This window comes from Mytilus californianus, unplaced genomic scaffold (genome assembly GCF_021869535.1).
Source record: "Mytilus californianus isolate M0D057914Y unplaced genomic scaffold, xbMytCali1.0.p SCAF_8, whole genome shotgun sequence".
NCBI classification, from domain to species: Eukaryota; Metazoa; Mollusca; class Bivalvia; order Mytilida; family Mytilidae; genus Mytilus; species Mytilus californianus.
The window spans coordinates 91,790,143-91,810,274 of NW_026262734.1; the positions used below are offsets into that span (position 1 = coordinate 91,790,143).

Sequence of the window (20,132 nt, forward strand, 5' to 3'; positions counted from 1 at the left end):
AACACAGGACCTGTGCCATTGTTTGACATTGTTTAATAAATTTAAATACATAAAACAAGTATTACCATAAACACAAATTGTTTAAAATTGCCAAAAGCAGAACGGTTCTATACCGTGATAAAATGACTTAATTACCAAGCAAAGAATAATAAATTGAAAGTGATATGTAGGTGTTTTAACCGTTTTGCTATGAAAAATAAATATCTTTTTTAATTTTTTATTAGTTGTTATTGGCTTTGAACAAGATGTCAGTAACTGCGAGTACTCTCAGATCTGTACTTAGTGTCTTTGTTGTTGTTAGGGATGAGGGATGGATATATACCCTGCCACGCCCTGTCTGTGGTTTTGTTTGATGTCTTTCATTGTATTGATCTGATGAGTTAAGACTTTTTCAACTGATTTTTATAGTTTGTTCTTATGTTGTGCTGTTACACCACTGTCCCAGGTTAGGGGAGGGTTCAGCGTTCGCAAACATGTTTTATCCCTCCGCATTCTTTATGCGCCTGACCCAAGTCAGGAGCCTGTAGTTCAGTGGTTGTCGTTGGTTCATGTCTGTCATATTTGTTTTTCATAAATTGTTTTATTATAAATTCGGCCGTTAGTTTTCTCAATTGAATTGTTTCATATTTTTCATGTCGGGGCCTTTTATGGCCTACTATACGGTATGGGCTTTTTCTCATTGTTGGAGGCCTTACGGTTGCCTATAAGTGCTTACATCCACTTCATTTGAAATTTGGTGGAAAGTTGTCTCATTGGCAATCATATCAAACCTCCTTATTTATATATATATTAATATCAAACGTAATTAGCTTAACCAAAGAATAAATGTAATTTAAAAGATTTTTTTTATAAAGAATACACACGTTTCTCACAGATAATTATGCTCTTTCTGTTAGCTCTATGAGTCATTGTAGATGAAAATGGATGTCCATTCTAAGAGGGTCTACGGAAAAGAACTCAAAAAATGGATCGCTAATAACAGGGTCTATTACGGAATTATTACAGACTATTTAGGAAGCAAATTTAAAAGCGGGATCTTTATTAACATACAAAACGTTATGGGTTTTGCTAATTGTTTAAAGCAGTACGATGACCTATATACCGTTGATTACAACTACGACAAGTAGTTGCGTGTTCCTTTAGCTGTCTCATTGGCAATCGTACCGTATCTACTGATTTTTATTTAAATAGACAAAAGAGACTTAAACATATGAATACTCCTACATATAAGAATTGCATCTTATAAAGACCGTCTCATTAGTTTTGACTTCCTTTTTTTATGGACAAAAATCTGACAATTTATATCCTTTTAAAACTGTCTAATGTTTATTAATTTTGGCTGTTAACTAAAGCAATCTTACACCATAGTTATGGTTGATATGTGGCAAATCAGTAGTGTTTCGTTCTGAGTATCTGTCATTGGTATTGTTGATGAGCCATTGACAGTACTTTCGTTTTCAAATATTTGAATTTCGAAAATAAAGTTGGATGTACTGAATACAATTAATGTAAAAGAGCCACTACTTTCTTCGTGTTGATTTTTAACAGTTGTACCTTACCGTCAGAAAATCTAAGATGATGGAATTGTGAAGTAAACATCCACAAGGAAGAGTGAAAATAACAAGGGCGACTTGTCACGTGACATTAGTCACATGTTAGTTGCTATGCTAAACAGGTAAATAAATACACCGCATTTAAACGTTATGATGTTAAAACTCATACATACAATCGACCAAGTTGTATCATATGTATTGAGACTAGACAAAAAAGGAAACATGAAGTGGACATTGTGTTTTAAAACATTATTAGGATTTCTGAAAGTGCTTTGAAATGAAATGGTTAAACTCTATAATTTTTGAAAATTATGTTCAACAAGCACAATTGCATTAAATATAAGCATACGCCAGTGGTTTAAGTGATCACAAGCCATATACCAATCGCCATTCTAAGGGGTTTTAAATGTCCTTCTTTAACAAGAGGCTCTCAAGAGCCTGAATCGCTCACCTGTTATTTTTTTTGCTTAAATCTTTCATCAATGATTATTTTTGCTTTTTACCCATATGTTCCATTTTAGCCATAGTGTCTGTGTTTCTTGACGTACAAGGAAATGAAATACAAAATTTATACTAGATTCATTTGAGAAGATTTTTAAAGTTAAAAAACATAAAACAACTTGTGTAAAATTGTCCTTAAAGGGCAATAACTCCTTAAGGGGTCAATTGACAATTTTGGTCATATTAAACTTTTTTGTAGATCTTACTTTGCTGAACATTTTTGCTGTTTACAGTTTATCTTTATCTTCAATAATATTCAAGATAATAACCAAAAACTGCAAAATTTCCTTAAAACAACCAATTTAGTGGCAGCAACCCAACAATGGGTTGTTCGGTGTGTCTGAAAATTTCACGGCTGATAGATCTTGACCTTTTCAACATTTTTACCGCATGTCAGATTTGCTCTAAATGCTTTAGTTTCTGAGATATAAGCCAAAAACTGCATTTGACCCCTATGTTCTATTTTTAGCCATGGCGGCCATGTTTGTTGATGGATCAAAATTTCGGATACAATTCATAAACTAGATTCCTAAAGGAACATTCGTTCAAAGTTAAGAAGTATTAGGCACAATAGTTTCAGAAGAGAAGATTTTTAAATGTTAGCAAATTTGATGAAACACATTGCCTAAAATTGTCTTTAAAGGTCAATAACTCCTTAAGGGGTCAATTGACAAATTTGGTCATTTAACTTTTCTGTAGATCTTACTTTGCTGAACATTATTGCTGTTTACAGTTTATATCTATCTATAATATTATTCAAGATAATAACAAAAAACTGCAAAATTTCCTCAAAACTACCAATTTAGTGGCAGCAACCCAACAATGGGTTGTTCGATTTGTCTGAAAATTTCAGGGCTGATAGATCTTGACCAATTGAACAATTTAACCCATGTCAGATTTGCTCTAAAAGCTTTAGTTTTGGAGATATAAGCCAAAAACTGCATTTGCCCCCATTGTTCTATTTTTAGCCATGGCGGCCATGTTTGTCAATGGATTAAAACTTCGGATACAATTTATAAACTAGATATTCTAAGGAACATTTAGATGAAGTTTGAAGGTATTTGGCCCAGTAGTTTCAGAGAAGAAGATTTTTAAATGTTAGCAAACTTGATGAACAAATTGTGTAAAATTGTCTTTAAAGGACAATAACTGCTTAAGGGGTCAATTGACAATTTTGGTCATATAAAACGTTTTTGTAGATCTTACTTTGCTGAACATTATTGCTGTTTACAGTTTATATCTATCTATAATAATATTCAAGATAATAACAAAAAACTGCAAAATTTCCTTAAAACTACCAATTTAGTGGCAGCAACCCAACAATGAGTTGTTCGATTCGTCTGAAAATTTCAGGGCTGATAGATCTTGACCAATTGCACAATTTTACCTCGTGTCAGATTTGCTCTAAAAGCTTTAGTTTTTGAGATATAAGCAAAAAACTGCATTTGACCCCTATGTTCTATTTTTAGCCATGGCGGCCATGTTTGTCGATGGATCAAAACTTCGGATACAATTTATAAACTAGATACCCTAAGGAACAGTTAGTTTAAGTTTGAAGGTATTTGGTACAGTAGTTTCAGAGGAGAAGATTTTTTAAATAGTTTACGACGACAGACGACAACAGACGACGACAGACGACGGACGACGACGGACGCCAAGTGATGGCATAAGCTCACATGGGGCCCTTCGGGCTCCAGTGAGCTAAAAATGGTACTGAAATATTTTATAGTACAAACGATACAGAATAAGTATACATTATTTTATGGATAACATCACTACTTGGTATAGACCTTTAGGAAGAATCCATCACATATGAAGGGTTTTTCTTCGTTGATCAACGAGTGTTATTTGTTAGCGACTTTTTCAGTCATGATCACAGGTGCCAGGAACTACTAATTCAGTTCACACGATGATTTGGTACGTTTCGTGTTGCTTGATAATTATTTATCTTTGTATTGTTTTGTGGGCAGTTGTATGATTGTGGGCCTAATTTATATTTCCGATGTTTTTTTGGTTCTTCGGCTATGCTTGCCCTTGCATGTTTTCTTCTTTCTTTGTTTCCAGCAACTGTCAAGCCTAAACACTCGTGAACAACAGGAATAAAAGTGACTGTGAAACATTTTAATATTTCATATTATTTGCAATTTGCTGTTCATTGCTGCACATTTATTTTTTCCATATTCTTTTTCATCAATTTGTCAATTTGACTGAAATTTGTCTTATTCATTGTAGACTCAGTAAAACGTATAAAACCAGGTTTAATCCACCATTTTCTACATTAGAAAATGTCTGTACCAAGTCAGGAATATGACAGTTGTTATCCATTCGTTTGATGTGTTTGAGCTTTTGATTTTGCCATTTGATTACGGACTTTCCGTTTTGAATTTCCTCGTAGTTCGGTATTTTTGTTATTTTACTTTTTAGAACGAAAATAACCGTGTATTCATATTGATTTATATTAATTCAATTCGTCGATATTTAATTTCTCTAACTAAGACAATCTGATACATTAAGTTCATACATCCCAATGGCAATACCTTCAATGTATCCATCAAGTGTATGTTAGTTTAACACAACGAAATCATGTCTGCATGATTCGCCTTTTCAGAAATAAATGTTTTCATGATATTTTCCAAAACGTACACCAAAACGTTTCGATTGGCTAACTATACCCTAAATAGTGAAAATTCAACCTATGTGGTAGCGTTATTTTTTTTAATTTTGGGGTAGTATGTACAATGATATCATGGATATTGCCTACATTTATTTAGATTCTAGAACGACAAATTGATTATGACTGGTGATTTGTCACAGAAAGTGCTTAAGAAATATAAATCATGCTACACGGATGTATCAAACTTACAAAGAAACACTTACAGGCATATAATGGATTACAGATATCAGATAGAACTTAAAAAGTAATTTAAAACGAGCTGATCTCAAAAATAAATCAGAATCAATAAACCTGGAAACGGCTGAGATCAGCTAACTGTTCAATCGATCTTGTAGAGGCATGCTCACACTCAAGCACAGCAAGTAATTTTTTTCATCCCCAAGAAGATTAATAAGAAAACATTATCAATATTTTAATGCTGCTGCTGTGCAAAGCATTTATAAATATGTAAATATGGCAAAAAAACTGTTTTTTTTCCAAGTAGGCTGTAATGTCCTCCATCACTCTTATTACATTGTGTCGTTCTGTTTCTCTTTCATCAATGTATACTTGACATCTCATTATTACATAGAGTACCCTGTTGTAATCAAGACATCACTACATGCAGACATGTGAGAGGCGAATGAACTGGGAAATATACTCACAATAAGTATATAACTTGCCTTTACAAACTATGTACATCTACCTCTGTCCAATTTTCATACATCTGTATAATAAATCTTGGTTTTTAATTTGTCTGATTAAAAAATCGTTTGTTGGGAAGTGAAGACATCACATTCTGATGTACAATTTGACAAATATTCCCAAACATAGTTCGACCTATTACTTGTAGTATCTGATAAACTTACAAAACTACATAAACTTATCATTGACCAATGAACCATGAAAATGAGGTAAAGGTCATATGAACCCTTCCAGACAGACATGTTCACCTTACAATTATTTCATACACCAAATATAATTGACCAACTGCTTATGGATTTTGAGAAATAGACTGAACCACAAAAACTTAACATTTACTACTGAACCATGAAAATGAGGTCAAGGTCAGACAACACCTGCCAGACAGACATGTACAACTTACAATCATTACATATACCAAATATAGTAGACCTATTGCTTATAGTATCTGAGATATAGACTTGACCACAAAAACATAACCTTGCTCACTAGTTAAAGTTGCAGGTGGATCACTATCCCTATGTCTCGCTTTCTGCGACAGAAGTCACAGACTAGACAAAAAAATAGTCATTTAATGGCAATAACCCTATAAGGAGTCATCTAATGGTTTCAGTCATATCAGCCTTTTTGTAGATCTTGTATTGATGCTCACGTTCACTGCTTACAGTTACAACCTATTTATAATAGTTTTCTAAATATTGTGTTAAGCCTTTATAAAGATCCTTAAAGACAGTTAGTTATATTAACACAGCAAAGGATTGTCATTTTTTGTGAAGTCCCATAACTCTAAAATGACAGGTTTAAAACTATCATCAAAATAAAAAGGAGTCTGGTCTTAAATAGTCTAGACATTTTGAAAAATAAATCATGAGTCTAAGTGAAGCAAATATAATGCAAGAAATGCTCAAATGTATAAAGAAACCATCAGACAGATGTACAGACAATGATTTAATATTAAAGGTACATTGTAGATTGGGGTACAAAATAGAAAAATAAACAAAAATTAATAACAAAACATTTATTATGATTTCAATATATGTACAATAATTATTCAAAATGATAAAAAAAATAATTAGAAAATATCACAGACAATAGTTTTCTTTATCACATGACAATATTTTCTCCTTTAAAGAAAACAGGTGTGAAATGACTTTAAGAGACCAGACATATTTGTTTCTGTTTTGTTAACTACTGCATTTTCTTTATTTGGTATTGAATAGTTTATTACAGAAAATCAATAATTACGGAATTTTTCATGCATCCAAAGGCTTTATTGCAATTTTAAAAAATTTCCCCCCATTGCAATTTATTTGTAAAATGGTTGCCAAATAGCTGTTTCTTTAAATCCTGCTATACACAAGAATAAGATTTGAAACAATGAGTGAGCAAAAATGTATGATTATCAGCCACAATTTGTGTTGTAGTGCACATCTTAAATAGCATGCTTTCGTGTCTTTGAAGAACTACAATTCAGGCTTTTCCTACATTAGATTTGTTGTTCTTCAATATTTTTATTCTTCTCTTCTTCATCCTTTAATGAATCAATAGCGGTTTTCCAGTGATGTAACCTGACCTTGACCTCAACTTCAAGAGGAGGTGGTGGAGGTATTTCCTCAATGTCTTCTTCTACCAGAGCTCCTCCTTTACCTTTAGGAGCACCCTTTGAATCTTTGCCATCCTTTCCTTTTCCTGCTACACTAGCTCTTCGACTGTCTGTAATGAAATAACAAATATTCAAACATCATTACATTAATGGCTTTTACATTTTGTATTCAAGAAGACAAAAATGAAATATATCATTGTTTGAAAACAAAATTGTAGACATGAGATTAATGTCATGAAATAAGAAATTTACAACATGCATTAATTTGTCAGAACAAAAACAAGATAAAAGCTAGATAATAAATCTATGAGAATTAATTTTTATTAACAAAAGAAAACATATATATATACATGTATATATATCCATGTATATATAAAGAAAAGTCAAATAGAATACGTATGCTGGTAACATATAAGAAAATTAATATAAGATAATGACGGTTTCAATTCATCACTTTTACTAGCCCTTTCACTGCTTTCACAGATCTTCAGGTATATATTTTTGAGTATGTATGAAACTTGAAACAAGTTTAAAATCAATTACATATACTTGAAATTTTCTAAACACATACTAATAGTCATTATATTTATTTCACCGCTGAACAACTGAAAAAAAATATTTATCATTACACATTATTCAACAAATCTATAGCATGCATTCTGAAAGTTTTGTCCTGTTCTAAACATGCTTTGAAAGTTTAAGACTATATACACATACACTGTTTTAGGTGTATATAAAAAGGATTTTAAAGTTCATATAACCTAAATGAAATTATGCTTATCAATAAAATAAACTTCTTAAGTATTACTTTTTCAATGTTGAGTGTCTCTCAAAGGCATAAATCAAACAGATTAATAATGATGTTGTTGTCAAAATTTTTATAGACCAATTTATATGTTTTATCAACCTGTGTCAATAACAGGTTAGATATCAAATCATCTGTTTAAATGTATGATAACTTTGTTCAATATATATAGTATCATTTTTGAAGTGAAATTACGACCACCAAAGAAAAAATTTGTAGAAGATACAAAATTCTTTAAATATTGTTTTATTAACAAAAAGTAATTGTCACCTCCACGTGAAAAAATTAAAAAGAAAAACATACAGATGACGATTTAATGGGCCTTAACAAGATAGAAAAGTAGGGTGAAAAAAACAACCAACTAATGCGTTAAACAATATGCTTGCAATTAGTTAATTCAATAATAATTTCATCAAGATATGCATAAAACAAAATTGCTCAATTAATTCTAAGGTAAAGTAAATGGAAGTTAAAATGTCCATTTCAAAACTAAACAAGTTCAATTTCTTCTTGTTAAAATTCAAACCTAACTAATAAATTGCAAGAAAATTATTCCACACATTTGTGGTTTTGATTCTAAGGTATGGGTTTTCTACAATGAATCTATGTTGACAAGTTAAAGTCAACACTTTATCCTAGTATAGAATTAAAGGTTGGAAGGTTCAATCAAGTGTTACCATATACTACAGGAATGATGTCTGACAAGAGTGATCTCCCTTCCTAAAGTCACTCAGAAGTGGTGTAAATGCTGTTGATACAAGTTCGTGCTTGGCATTCATAAATTTTTACATTTGAAATAAAATTGATATTAATCCAGTAAATTTAAAGTTATGAATGGTACCATTTCCTTAATTTACTTCAAAATAGAATTTCATCAATGTGTGAGAGATGGATTAATTTTTCAAAACGATAGAAGATCAACTATTATGTCTCATTACAAAAATAATCACCAAAACTATAGGTTTTGACCCTGTAAAGTGGACAATGAAAATTATTTGGAAACATGTGTAAACTCCAAGGTCTGTCAAATAATTCATTACAAGTAGGTGAATTAAAGAAAAAAATTGTAAATTCTATTATTGTAGTTATCTTTTTTGGTATTCCTTTCAAAGTTCAATTGAACATCTGATGACCCCCAAAAATATGCAAATTTATAACTGTTGTTGTTGCTAAATTACGTAGGCTGATTCAGGGGGGCCCTGGGAGGCCCAGGTCCCCCTTTTGTGGGATAAATTTGGTTGATTATATAGGGAATCACTGAAGCATGACTTGAGCGGGCCCCCCTTAGGTCAGTCAGCAGCCCCCCCCCCCCCCCCCCCCTTTATGAAAAGTTCTGGATCTGCCACTGAATTATTTGCCCAATCTAATTCCAGTGGCAGAAAAGGGTTTGTTTGGTATTCCAAGGTAAAAATACTGGCTTTTTTCTATTCATTTTAGGATTCAAGAAACAATGTGTTCTACAAGAACATTGAATTTATCTTCATAAAAAAACTAAATTAAAAAGTTTTAACCTTCCCTCCCTTGGTTTACTGACTCACTAAATATTAGGTCAAAACCAGCTAGTTCATTAAAAAAAAACTAAAATTCAAGGATTAGAGTGCCTATAATCTTGTGCATGTATCAACAGCATGAATGTGTCACTATCAGAGATCCCTAAACCTAGAGCATTCACAGCATTCTATTATTGCCTTTGTCAGAACTGTCTGATCTTTTTAATTCCTTCCCCTTCACATCTTTCTTAAATGTAACACTCTTAGTAGAACTTTTAGCACTATCCTTTTTGTTGCTGTTAACACTAGCTGAAAATCAAATATGTTATATATAATATGTAATTATTTCATATATCACTGATCAAGACAAACTTTTTCATTGTTGTAGAAATGGTCATGTGTCATTGTTAACCTACATAAATAAAAATTCATCATGCATTAATGCCCACTCCCGATTTAACATAACTTACATTTTTGTATAAAAAATATTTTGTTTCTTCATTGATATGCATATAATACTTATGAAGAGCAGACATCATCATGAAAAAAAGACTGCACTTGGGAAGTAAAATTGGATTCAATTTTGACAATACCCTCGTCCAAGACTGGAGCATAATCAAATTGTTTATATCAGTGCAACTGTCCCTTGGGTAGTCTATATATCACATTAATGCCCCCTCTATAAGTAACTATCATATAAATATTACATTTACAGATACAACTACTGAAAACAAATTTCAATTTCAGCCTGAGCCTTAACATTAACTAAAATCAGTTATAAGAGGTTATTGCTGTAGAGGTCATCTCAGTTTTGTACCTGAAACTTTACTTGAAAAATCAAATCACATAATGTTAGTGACCACAAAACAAAGGTGACACAGGATAGGATTAACAATTATTCACATGTTTGTGCTAGAGAACAGAAAGGGGAGGGGAACAATCAATATAGTAGAGTTTAGGAACAATCAATGTAGTAGAGTTAAATATAATCAATCGTTCATTTAAAGTGTAATCTTTTATTCATTTTGGTATAGTATAATTTTCACATTTCAATTATTAACTAATTTAAAAGATGGAAATATAAATTTTCATATAGAATAATTTCTTATCAAAAACAAAAATATTGCTCGTTAGCCATAATTCTGACTAAAAGTAAGATGTGATATAAAATTGGAACATTTCCTAATTCAAAACATTTCAAATGGAACCCTGTTTAATTTTCAACTTCAAAAAGTGACAACTAGTGTATTTCAGGGTAAAAGTAATTTTTTAGAGATTTACGTATGATGAGTTATGTCCATTTTCAAAAAAAAAAAAAAAAAGAATGGATCAAATACCGGTATCATTAGTGTAAAAAAAGCAATGGGCCTCACTGCCTCACTTTGAATATTTTTGAAAAAATTAAAAAAGCAAAAGATTTATTTTTTTTGGCCTTTAAAAAATGATTACACTATATCAAAATTAATTGATAGTCAATTAATCAAAGGCTTTTAAAAATGTGCATAAAACAAAAGGAAAAAAAATACACAAATTTGCATATTATAGATTAGAAAAGGACAAAGGGGTATTTTCGAAGAAAGTGAACTTTGTCTTTTACAAACAAAATTGATGCAGGCAAACAGTGATTTTTTTTTTTATGGAAGGGAACACTTCAAACATGTTTTCACCTCTTCTACCCTGAATAGAACTTCCACGTCTACTCAATCGGCTTTCTACAAAACGTACAAGGAGTTGGTCAGTTTCCTTTGAATGGAAATCGGCCAAATCTGGCATTTCCAAAATGCAGCAATCAAAGAAATAGTACACATAAGCTTAATTTATATATTTTTTTCATTTTCTACCTTTTTTGATAAGTAAAATATAAAAGCAAACAATATGATAATGATTAACATTATGCATTAATATCTAAATGTAAATCTTTGAAAAATTGACATTAATGCCGTAATGATAACTGTAAATATAATGCAGTAGAATATAACAAGCAAATTTAAAAGCAAGTTTTAATTACTATAAATTCATTATCATTCATTGAATACTAATTTTAGATAGATTTTCTAGGTACAGGTGAACCATGGATCATTAAAAACTTTCTTGTATACAAAACTTGTAAAAACCATACAATTGAACTACCCACGAAAATAGATTTTTCTTCAATCTAGAAAAATTTGTACCAATCAAAATAAATGAATTTACAGTATTGCAATTTTTCAGTCTGTCATATTATTTCTAATACAAAAATGTAACAAAAATATTATGATAATTTCTATATTAACAAAATTGAAATGTAAAAAGAGATTCCATGATTTTTATAATTAAAATGTTAAATTCAATATTTAAATCTATTTCAACTAGTAAATAAAATTCAATGCACCAGAAATGAAAGAACCTAGCAAAGCCTCGACCTTCATCTTCCAAGGACAAAATTAAACTCATAAATTCATGGCATTTTTTTATAAACTGAGTGGTAAGGGCACATTTAAAGAAATCATGACACTAGCTGATTTGGGAAAACATGACTCCATACTCTGCTGCCTTTTTTTAAAGGCTGTAATTCTGTAAAAAAAATAATATTAAAGAAAAACACATGCTATCTCACTGATAAATTTTTGTTTAATTGATTGGTTAATTGATTGCTGTTTAATGCCACGCTCAGTACTATTCATGCTATTGTGCTATATTCTTGTAGATAAATATTTATTCGTGGAGGAAGTCGGAGTGCCCTGAAATTACCACGACCTTCGTTAGGAAAATTGACAATCCTTTAAGAGCGCACCTGCCATAAACAGGATTCGAACTCACAACCTCAGTTTTGACAAGCTAGTGATACAGTAGTTTGACTACTGAGACCACTAGGCCACCAAGGCCCAAATTTTAACATTTGTCAATACTCAGGACTCCCCAGCTCAGACCAATCCCCAAATAATGAATCCACTGATAAAAATAATAGCCTTACTCATGTATATATATCAGGAACAAGATGTAACAAAGGACTTAGGGCAAAAAAACAAAAATAAAAAATGCATGGAAACCAATTCCTGTTTTAAAAAAATGCCAACAAGGATCCAGTTTTAGAGTTTAATTTTGTACCTTGGAAGCCTTCATGAATCATAACAGTAATATAATTAGCTGCTAATTTCCATCCAGTTCCTACTGATAAAAGTGAAAAAGCTCATTTTTGCTTGTGGACATTTTCAAATATTTTATGACAAGCAATCGATATAGTTCCAGGTTGTCAAATTTACTAAATTTTCACATATCTTTGAAATCAATAAAACCAATGACACCTGTCCAATCAAAGCCTTGGGTACTGGAGGTTTAGAAAATGGTTCACTTTACACCGGTTAAATAACCATGGAATAATCATTGTATAGGTTGGATAGTTTTGCATGAAATATATGCCACTGGACATTAAGCAATTAACAACAATTAGTCATTAAATCATTCTATATAAACAAGTTCATTGATTACAAAGACAGATTTCACTGTATTTTGTACATGTGACTGTAAGATTTCATCTTAAAATTTAGTTTCTTTTTTTTTTGTATAATCACTATTTTTTCAGATATTTAAGCACCAAAATATATACAACACATAAAAACCTAAACCTGAATTTAAATTCTGCACCTTAAAAATTTAGACAATTAAAACAGACCAAAAATGAGCTTTTATCAACCTAGAAAACTATGAATAGAGTAGTGTTATAGACAGGTAACACAATTAACAGGTCACCTTTACTTCCTGCTGATGTGTTTCTACTTGATCGACCTGCTGTAAAGTTACAATGGAATTATGAAAATAAAATATTCAATAAATAATTCAATACTGAAATAAAATTGTTTTTAAACAATGCCATGCAATTTCACCACTTAAAACCTGTAGTGAATTTGAACTCTGTGTAAAAATCCTGAAATACAAACTTCTATAATAAAATCGGAACAAATATGTAGAGGAAAACAAAACCTGCAACTGATATGATTGGATGCTGAAATTACAATGTCATTGTTTTGAACATAACTAGTTGGTTGATCACTGATGAGAAAGGATCAAAGATGTAATTTAATTTATATATCTGAATCAGTCTATTTTAATGTATGTAGGTATGTATTAATTATCTTTTAGTTGTTTTTTTTTAGCTCAAAATTTTAATTTACCTTTGGTTTGAGGTAAATTTATCTTAAAACATAAACCTTTGTAAATTTGGATATTTCAAATGCTAATTATGATATACAACTGGGAAATTAAATTCAAAATAAACAAAAGGTCCTTTATAATATGTCAACCTTGATATGAAGTTTACACAAGAGAGGTTCTCCTTCTTAAAACAAAAATTACCAAAAAAGTAATCATTATAAAAGACAAATTCTAAAATCAACTTTGAACAAGTAACTAGAAATCTTCAAGGTAATAAGTTTTCATACCTTTGACAGTTTTACTTTGAACAACGGATGATTTGGCAGATGAAGGTTTACTTGACAACTGGGAATTTCTAGAACTAATTTCTTTAAAAACAGAAAGATAAAAACTTTTTTCTTATTTATGTATTAATGGTGGAATGAATAATAATTCAGTGTTCTCATTATTTTTCTTGCTACAAAAATCAGGAAAAGGCAAAAAAAAACTGGTTTGAGAAAAAAAGTTTCACCCAGGTTATGATTACCATTGAATAGAAACATTATTTGTTAATTTAACAATTTTATCTAATGTGAGAACCAGAATGATTCACTGAATCATAAATTTACCTACCATATTATGATATATGCTGGTAAGTGTTATATCACTTCTTTAAGGGCTAAAATGTATTCAATATGGACAAAAGGAAAGTTTTATCACAAAACATTTCAATAATTCATGTTTTGAAACCTGAATCGGAATGTATAATCAAATATGTTATCAGTTACTTCCCTTTAAAAGAAAGAATTTCTCCACAGTGTGGAGCTTAATTGAGAAGTATATAAAAATATATTTACATAGTGTTAAACCCTTTTCAGCTTCAAACTGGTTTTTAGATTCATATGAAAAAAGTATGAAGCCATAAATGACTATTTCTGAAGACTGTATTGATGCCTTGCTGTCTTTATTTATTTTGGTCATTGGGTTGCTGTCTCATTGACCTTATCACATATACCCCTCATTCCCTTTCATTCAGATAAAAAAAAAATAGTAATCTCTCACTCTTTACTAAAATGAACATGTGCTATATCAAGGGAAGGGAAATAACTCATGTTTACTTTTGCTTTTTAAGTCATTATATGATTCAGGAAATTAAATATTCAGCTACACAGAACTTAATATTGCTGATTATATGAGAAGTATAAATACAAAGAATATAATATGAAATTTTTCATAATATATGTGTTCAATTTTATTTCTTTGGAAGCAAATATTAGTAAAGATTTGTTAATTAATCAATTGAAATATTTGTCAGGGATTTGTGTCTGAATATAACAGTGTGAAAAACTGAATGCAACAACAGTTCAACACCATATTGTGTAGGAATTTTTTTTAATTCTCATACATATTTATATCAACATATTTTGAATGTACATGTACTATATATTTTATAATTTAATATGTTCCTTTGGTTTATCAATTTAAACATTTTTCTTAAAGTTACACTTCATTTAAAACATCACACCCATAGCCAGGGGGGTTCAAGGGGTTTATATGAACCCCTCCTTGAAAACAAATAAGCACTGTTAAAGTCGACGTTCTGTTTGAATTGTAACTGTTAAAGTGAGCTTCGCAAGTCCACGTAACCCCCCTTGGAAATTCCTCGCTACGGGCCTGATAACATATTAGTTTTTCATTTATTGTTTTGTACATAAATCAGGCCTTTAGTTTTCACCCTTGATTTGTCATGTCTGGGCCTTTTATAGCTTACTATGCGGTATGGGTTTTGCTTATTGTTGAAGGCTGTACGGTGACCTACAGTTGTTAACTTCTACATTATTTGGTCTCTGGTGAAAAGTTGTCTCATTGGCAATCATACCACTTTTTCTTATTTTTATATTACAGATGTTCTCAAGATTTTACATATTTTTGTAAAATGTTTTATATTCTGAAATGGTGAATTTTCATTATAATCTGATAATGATATTTTATTGAAAAGAAAATGTTTATTATATTGTTAAGGATGTTCGCTCCACTTGTTTTTGAGTTTTTTTGTAGTGTCATTAAAATCTTATTACCTATAGATTTAAAAAACCATATTTGAAAATCTTATACAATCCTTGTTATTTTTTCATAGTTTTTGAATAAAAAATGGTGCCAAGGTTTAATGTATGAAAAGTCTAGAGAGAATAATTTCTCGCCAATTTTCTATGGCTTATATCTTGAAAACAAGCACACAGACCCTTCATTTTTTTCAGCTTTTTTATTTCCTTTATTCATATACTCTCAATTTATAACAGTCTTTTAAAAAGCTTATTATTTTAAAACAGAGTAGCAAACATCCTTAAAATGTATATTTTTATTATGTTTTATATTTTATGTGTGTATATATATATATATGAATTTATATATAATTTTTATAGTCTCTCATAACTCTTTTTAGAGTGGCTCTTGTTTGATATGTGAAGTTGTAATAATGTGTAAGTGTTTTGTAAGAGGTTAGACTTAAATGAATTATTGTCTTGACTTGTCTTGTATATTGTTAAATTAATACAAATGACAGAAAAATTAATTAGCCAATGAAATGAAACTCATTCAGGGTTAAACAAAGTTCACAAAACAGGTCAGAGGTTAGGTTTATATCATGTTGCATACAATGAGTATTGTTTTTTGTTAACACTGCAGAAGAATCATCAAGAACAAAGAACTTACTGGTACAATCTGAATCCAAATAAAGCTTTTTTACACATTACTTAACTTAACAGATACAGCTATAAATTCAATTAAATGTATAAAATTTACCAGAGGAGCACAATCATTCGAAGAAATTCTGAGAGATTTGAATTTTTCAAATGGCCTCCAACTAAGGCACAAGAATTATACATTATAATTTCAAAAGTCAATATCTAAACCAAAAAAAAATATGACTAATTTTCAAAAAATTACTTTACACATTTTCATTTGTTTTTTAATTGTTATGACAAAAATAAAAATAAATAAAGTTTTATATGACTACAAAAATAAAATATAGAAATAGAAAAAAGTACTGTTACAGGTACATTCACAAATTAGAAATAAAATTGAAGTTTTTCATGCAAAAATTATGATTATCTCCCTTTCTTGTTTGTATAATAAATGAAAGAAAGTTTTACCCATAAAATATATTAATACTGTTTAATAAGTATTCAAACTTTTATTTTAATTTCTAAAAAGTACTACTACATGAGTGTTTAACGACCTTGACAGGCTATAAATATAAAGCCTTTGCTCAGTCGGTTCAAAAAGTGAGAAAAAAAAATTTACAAAAAAAAAAAACATGAATGTAGATTATCGTAGATGCAATATAATGGAAAAGAAAGGATATTTTGTATCAATTCACAGTGAATCCTTCAACTTGGAGAAAAATCTGTGTTTTGTTTTAGATGATAATTCTGCAGTTTAAGTTATATTAAGGGTATAGTGTTGTATGTGTTTATACCTGATCTATCATCTGTAAGAAAGTTCATTGAGAGAATTAAGTATTCTGATTTTGAATATGAGATTAATTAGCACACTGAACTTTTTTTCCATTTCTTTATAATTACTTACAAATATTGCAATTAAAATGAAGCAGCATAAATATCGAATGAAGCAAAATTGCATCTGTTGAGTAATGAGAAATGAATATAACATTGCTGCATTAAGCATCTATTAAGTACAAAACAAGAAAATGTGCCTTATAAAATAGTACTGTTTTAAATGTATTGATTGTACTAGTTTCTATAGCAAATAATTTTAAAATTACCTTTTCCTTTGTCTTTCTTAGAAGATCCTGGTTTATTCTTTTTATCTTTATCTTTCTTTCCATCCTAAAAATTTAATAACAACTATTTTTTTTCATATTTTGGTACAAAAAAATAATCTAAGTGAATTTGCTGATTGAACAATACTGTTGATTTAACAATAACAAAACCAAAAGTTAGTGTATACTACTGTAAATTCAGAAATTATTGCATGCATTTATTTATTGCGATTTTGTCATTTTAGACCAAAATGCGATTATGACTTTGAGATACTGAGAAAAATCACCCTTCATTCACATGAAAAAATCCCAAATGCGAGTTTAAATTATTGCGATTACAACCTTGTTGCATTTTTCGCAATTATAAAAACCGTGCAATAATTTACAGTATTTTTCTCATAGTAATATTGCCCAGTCACTGCAATATCATTTACAAATAATGATGTTACCAGTTGGTAAGTATGATTTTTTTTAATTGATAATTGTTGGAAATTTTAGTCAGCCTATAAGTTAAAGTCTGAAGCCTTACTGATAAGCGGGTTAACTTGCTTTAAGTTATAATGGAACAGGCCAGGATTTCTATAAAAAAAAAAATATGCATGAGCTTGATTTCAACAGAATTATTGACAACGTTCTTGTATTAAAAAAAAGTTTTGTTTTTGTAGAGAGTAAAGGTTAATATCACAACTAGTAACAAAATAACATGGAGCTAAAACAAACCTTTTTATCAGTTTCTACCCCTTTTGGTGAACCAGACAATTCTGCTGCCAGTTCAGCGCCATCTTTCTTAAACACTGTTTTAAATTCATATTCCCCTTCCAAAAATTCTTCCAGAGGGATATGGAAGTTAGCTAGTGTTGTATATGACGGTGGTCCTCGTTTTAACTCCATCTCTTGTTCTTTCTTCTTCTTTCCTCCCTTTCCCTTGTCATCTTTACCCTGTAGATAAGAATAAGTATATGTTACTGAAAGTTAGAAGATAATTGTTCTAATAATTAACAATTTTTTTTTTAATTGACACAACCAAAAGAGAATGTTTAACAGGAAATTTTAACTTTAAAAATATCATTCTAATGCAATTCATTTGTTACAATGATTTTAATTGGTTGTCAACATATATTTTGACTTTGAGGAAGTAAATTCTAAGGTTTACCAGTCTGTATAAATTTGAGTAAGCAGCCATTTTGAATTCCATATTTTTTTAGTATAGAATTTCTTCAGAAAAAGTAATGTTTTTATCTGAAATTCTACTTTTGTCAAAATTAATATCATTTTGAAACATAAATTTACACTAGCCAAAATTTCATGAAATACTCAGGAATCACCAATTTTATGGAAGATATTTTGATAGTTCTCCTACAAATTATTTTCCAATTTTTTTTTTTGCTTAAGATGAGGTTGAACTTTACATAATGCATAGACACCTGTCTATTTTTGAAGTCTGATTAAGGATGTACTTAGGTGAAATAAAAAAAATCTAGAATTCAAAATTGATACTATAAGTCAGAAGACCATTAGTTTAGGAAAAAAATAAACTAAAAATATTGATAGGTTATAGAGCTCCCTTTCGAGATATTTAACTCTTAAAAAACTGTGGGAAAAGGCTGACTCTGACTTTAACCTTATATTTGCATTGGTATTATTTGGGTCTCCAATCGAAAGAAAAGAAATCTAGAATCTGCTTAAATTTTGGTAAATGACCTTTTATGAGCTATTGAAGTCTTGATATTGTTTAGTTTTTTTTATGTTGTTGGGGTGCTGTCCCATTGATGTAAACATCTCCTTTTCTCCAATATGTATTAAAGTAACAAAAAGCTCACAACTTTTAGCAAGGTCAAAATAGTTCATAGCCTTGTAGAAAGGGGTACTCATTAAAAAGTGTGACCGATAAATATTCACAAAAAAGTAGATTTACAAAGTCTGGAATCAGAAGTAAACTGCAATGTTTTTCAAATATAAAACATTCTAAATTACTCATCTGTTTTATTTATTATTTACAACAAATTAAAAAAAAAGTATTCAGGAATATTTCTTAATTACTATTTAAAAAAAAAATCATGACAGCAAATTAACAAAAACAAAACAGCAAATAAATACACATAAAAAACACTGTCAACATACAGAATTGCTAAAAAAACTGCCAACATATAAATTTGCCAAAACACTGCCAACACACAGATTTGCTAAAACACTAATTGCCATGATTATTAATTAAAAACTTGCTGCATTTCTATAAATTTGGTATATAATTAAACACTCACTGCAATCTATCTTATACACTACTGTTCACTATAAGTTACTAAAAAAATGGCTACATTACCTGTCTTATTATTATTGTTATCATGTAAGGGCAATAACATCAACAATAATTTCTGCTTCTTTCGGAAGAAGTCAAGTTTATTCAGATTATAACAGCAGGATTTTAAAAATTGGTAGCTTTTAATTTGAAAAAAAATAGTGGAACAACTTTATTCAAATATCCTTATCAGATAATTGGTAATTATAACTTGGGTCTGCCTCACCAATTTCAATATCAACAGTTACCAGTCTTTAATTTAATTTCTTTAGATAGACCTAAATCACATACAAGAAAACGTGTTAAAGTATAAGGGTTTCTTATAATAGACCTGGAACATATGCACAAACTTGTGAACAGACTAATGATTCCTGCATTAAGAGTCATATACAGATGCAGGGACCCAGTCTGCCTTATAGTCTTACTTTCAAATCTTTTTTCTCATCTTTCTTTTCGTCTTTCTTTTTATCTTTTTTCTGTCCGGACGGAGAAGTCAGATCTGGTGTCTCATCAGCGGGTGTACACAGAACCTGCAACAGCAAAGGGTTATAATGCACACAGCAAGCAAAACGTCAGCACTAAATTATAGCATCAAATAGACAATGAGAGCTAGCAGTTTATATACATGTATTATACAG

General features: G+C 30.1%; 1 protein-coding gene across 10 annotated transcripts in view; it reads right to left on the minus strand.

The window, feature by feature from the left end:
- Nucleotides 1–6,412: 6,412 nt before the first annotated feature.
- LOC127713087 (leucine-rich repeat-containing protein 43-like) overlaps nucleotides 6,413–20,132 on the minus strand; it is a 32,444-nt gene continuing 18,724 nt past the window's right edge. For 4 of the 10 annotated variants that reach the window (XM_052219695.1, XM_052219692.1, XM_052219699.1 and 1 more), the window contains 6 exons: nucleotides 19,920–20,024; nucleotides 17,919–18,137; nucleotides 17,202–17,265; nucleotides 13,037–13,075; nucleotides 9,506–9,616; nucleotides 6,413–7,122 (listed from right to left, as the gene is read on the minus strand). In XM_052219695.1, coding sequence (XP_052075655.1) covers nucleotides 6,896–7,122; nucleotides 9,506–9,616; nucleotides 13,037–13,075; nucleotides 17,202–17,265; nucleotides 17,919–18,137; nucleotides 19,920–20,024 — 765 coding nt within the window. In that variant the 3' untranslated portion in view covers nucleotides 6,413–6,895. Of the gene's footprint in view, nucleotides 7,123–9,505; nucleotides 9,617–13,036; nucleotides 13,076–16,895; nucleotides 16,908–17,201; nucleotides 17,266–17,918; nucleotides 18,138–19,919; nucleotides 20,025–20,132 lie in introns of all 10 variants that reach the window. The other 6 variants (XM_052219701.1, XM_052219702.1, XM_052219697.1 and 3 more) reach the window with 5 other exon arrangements.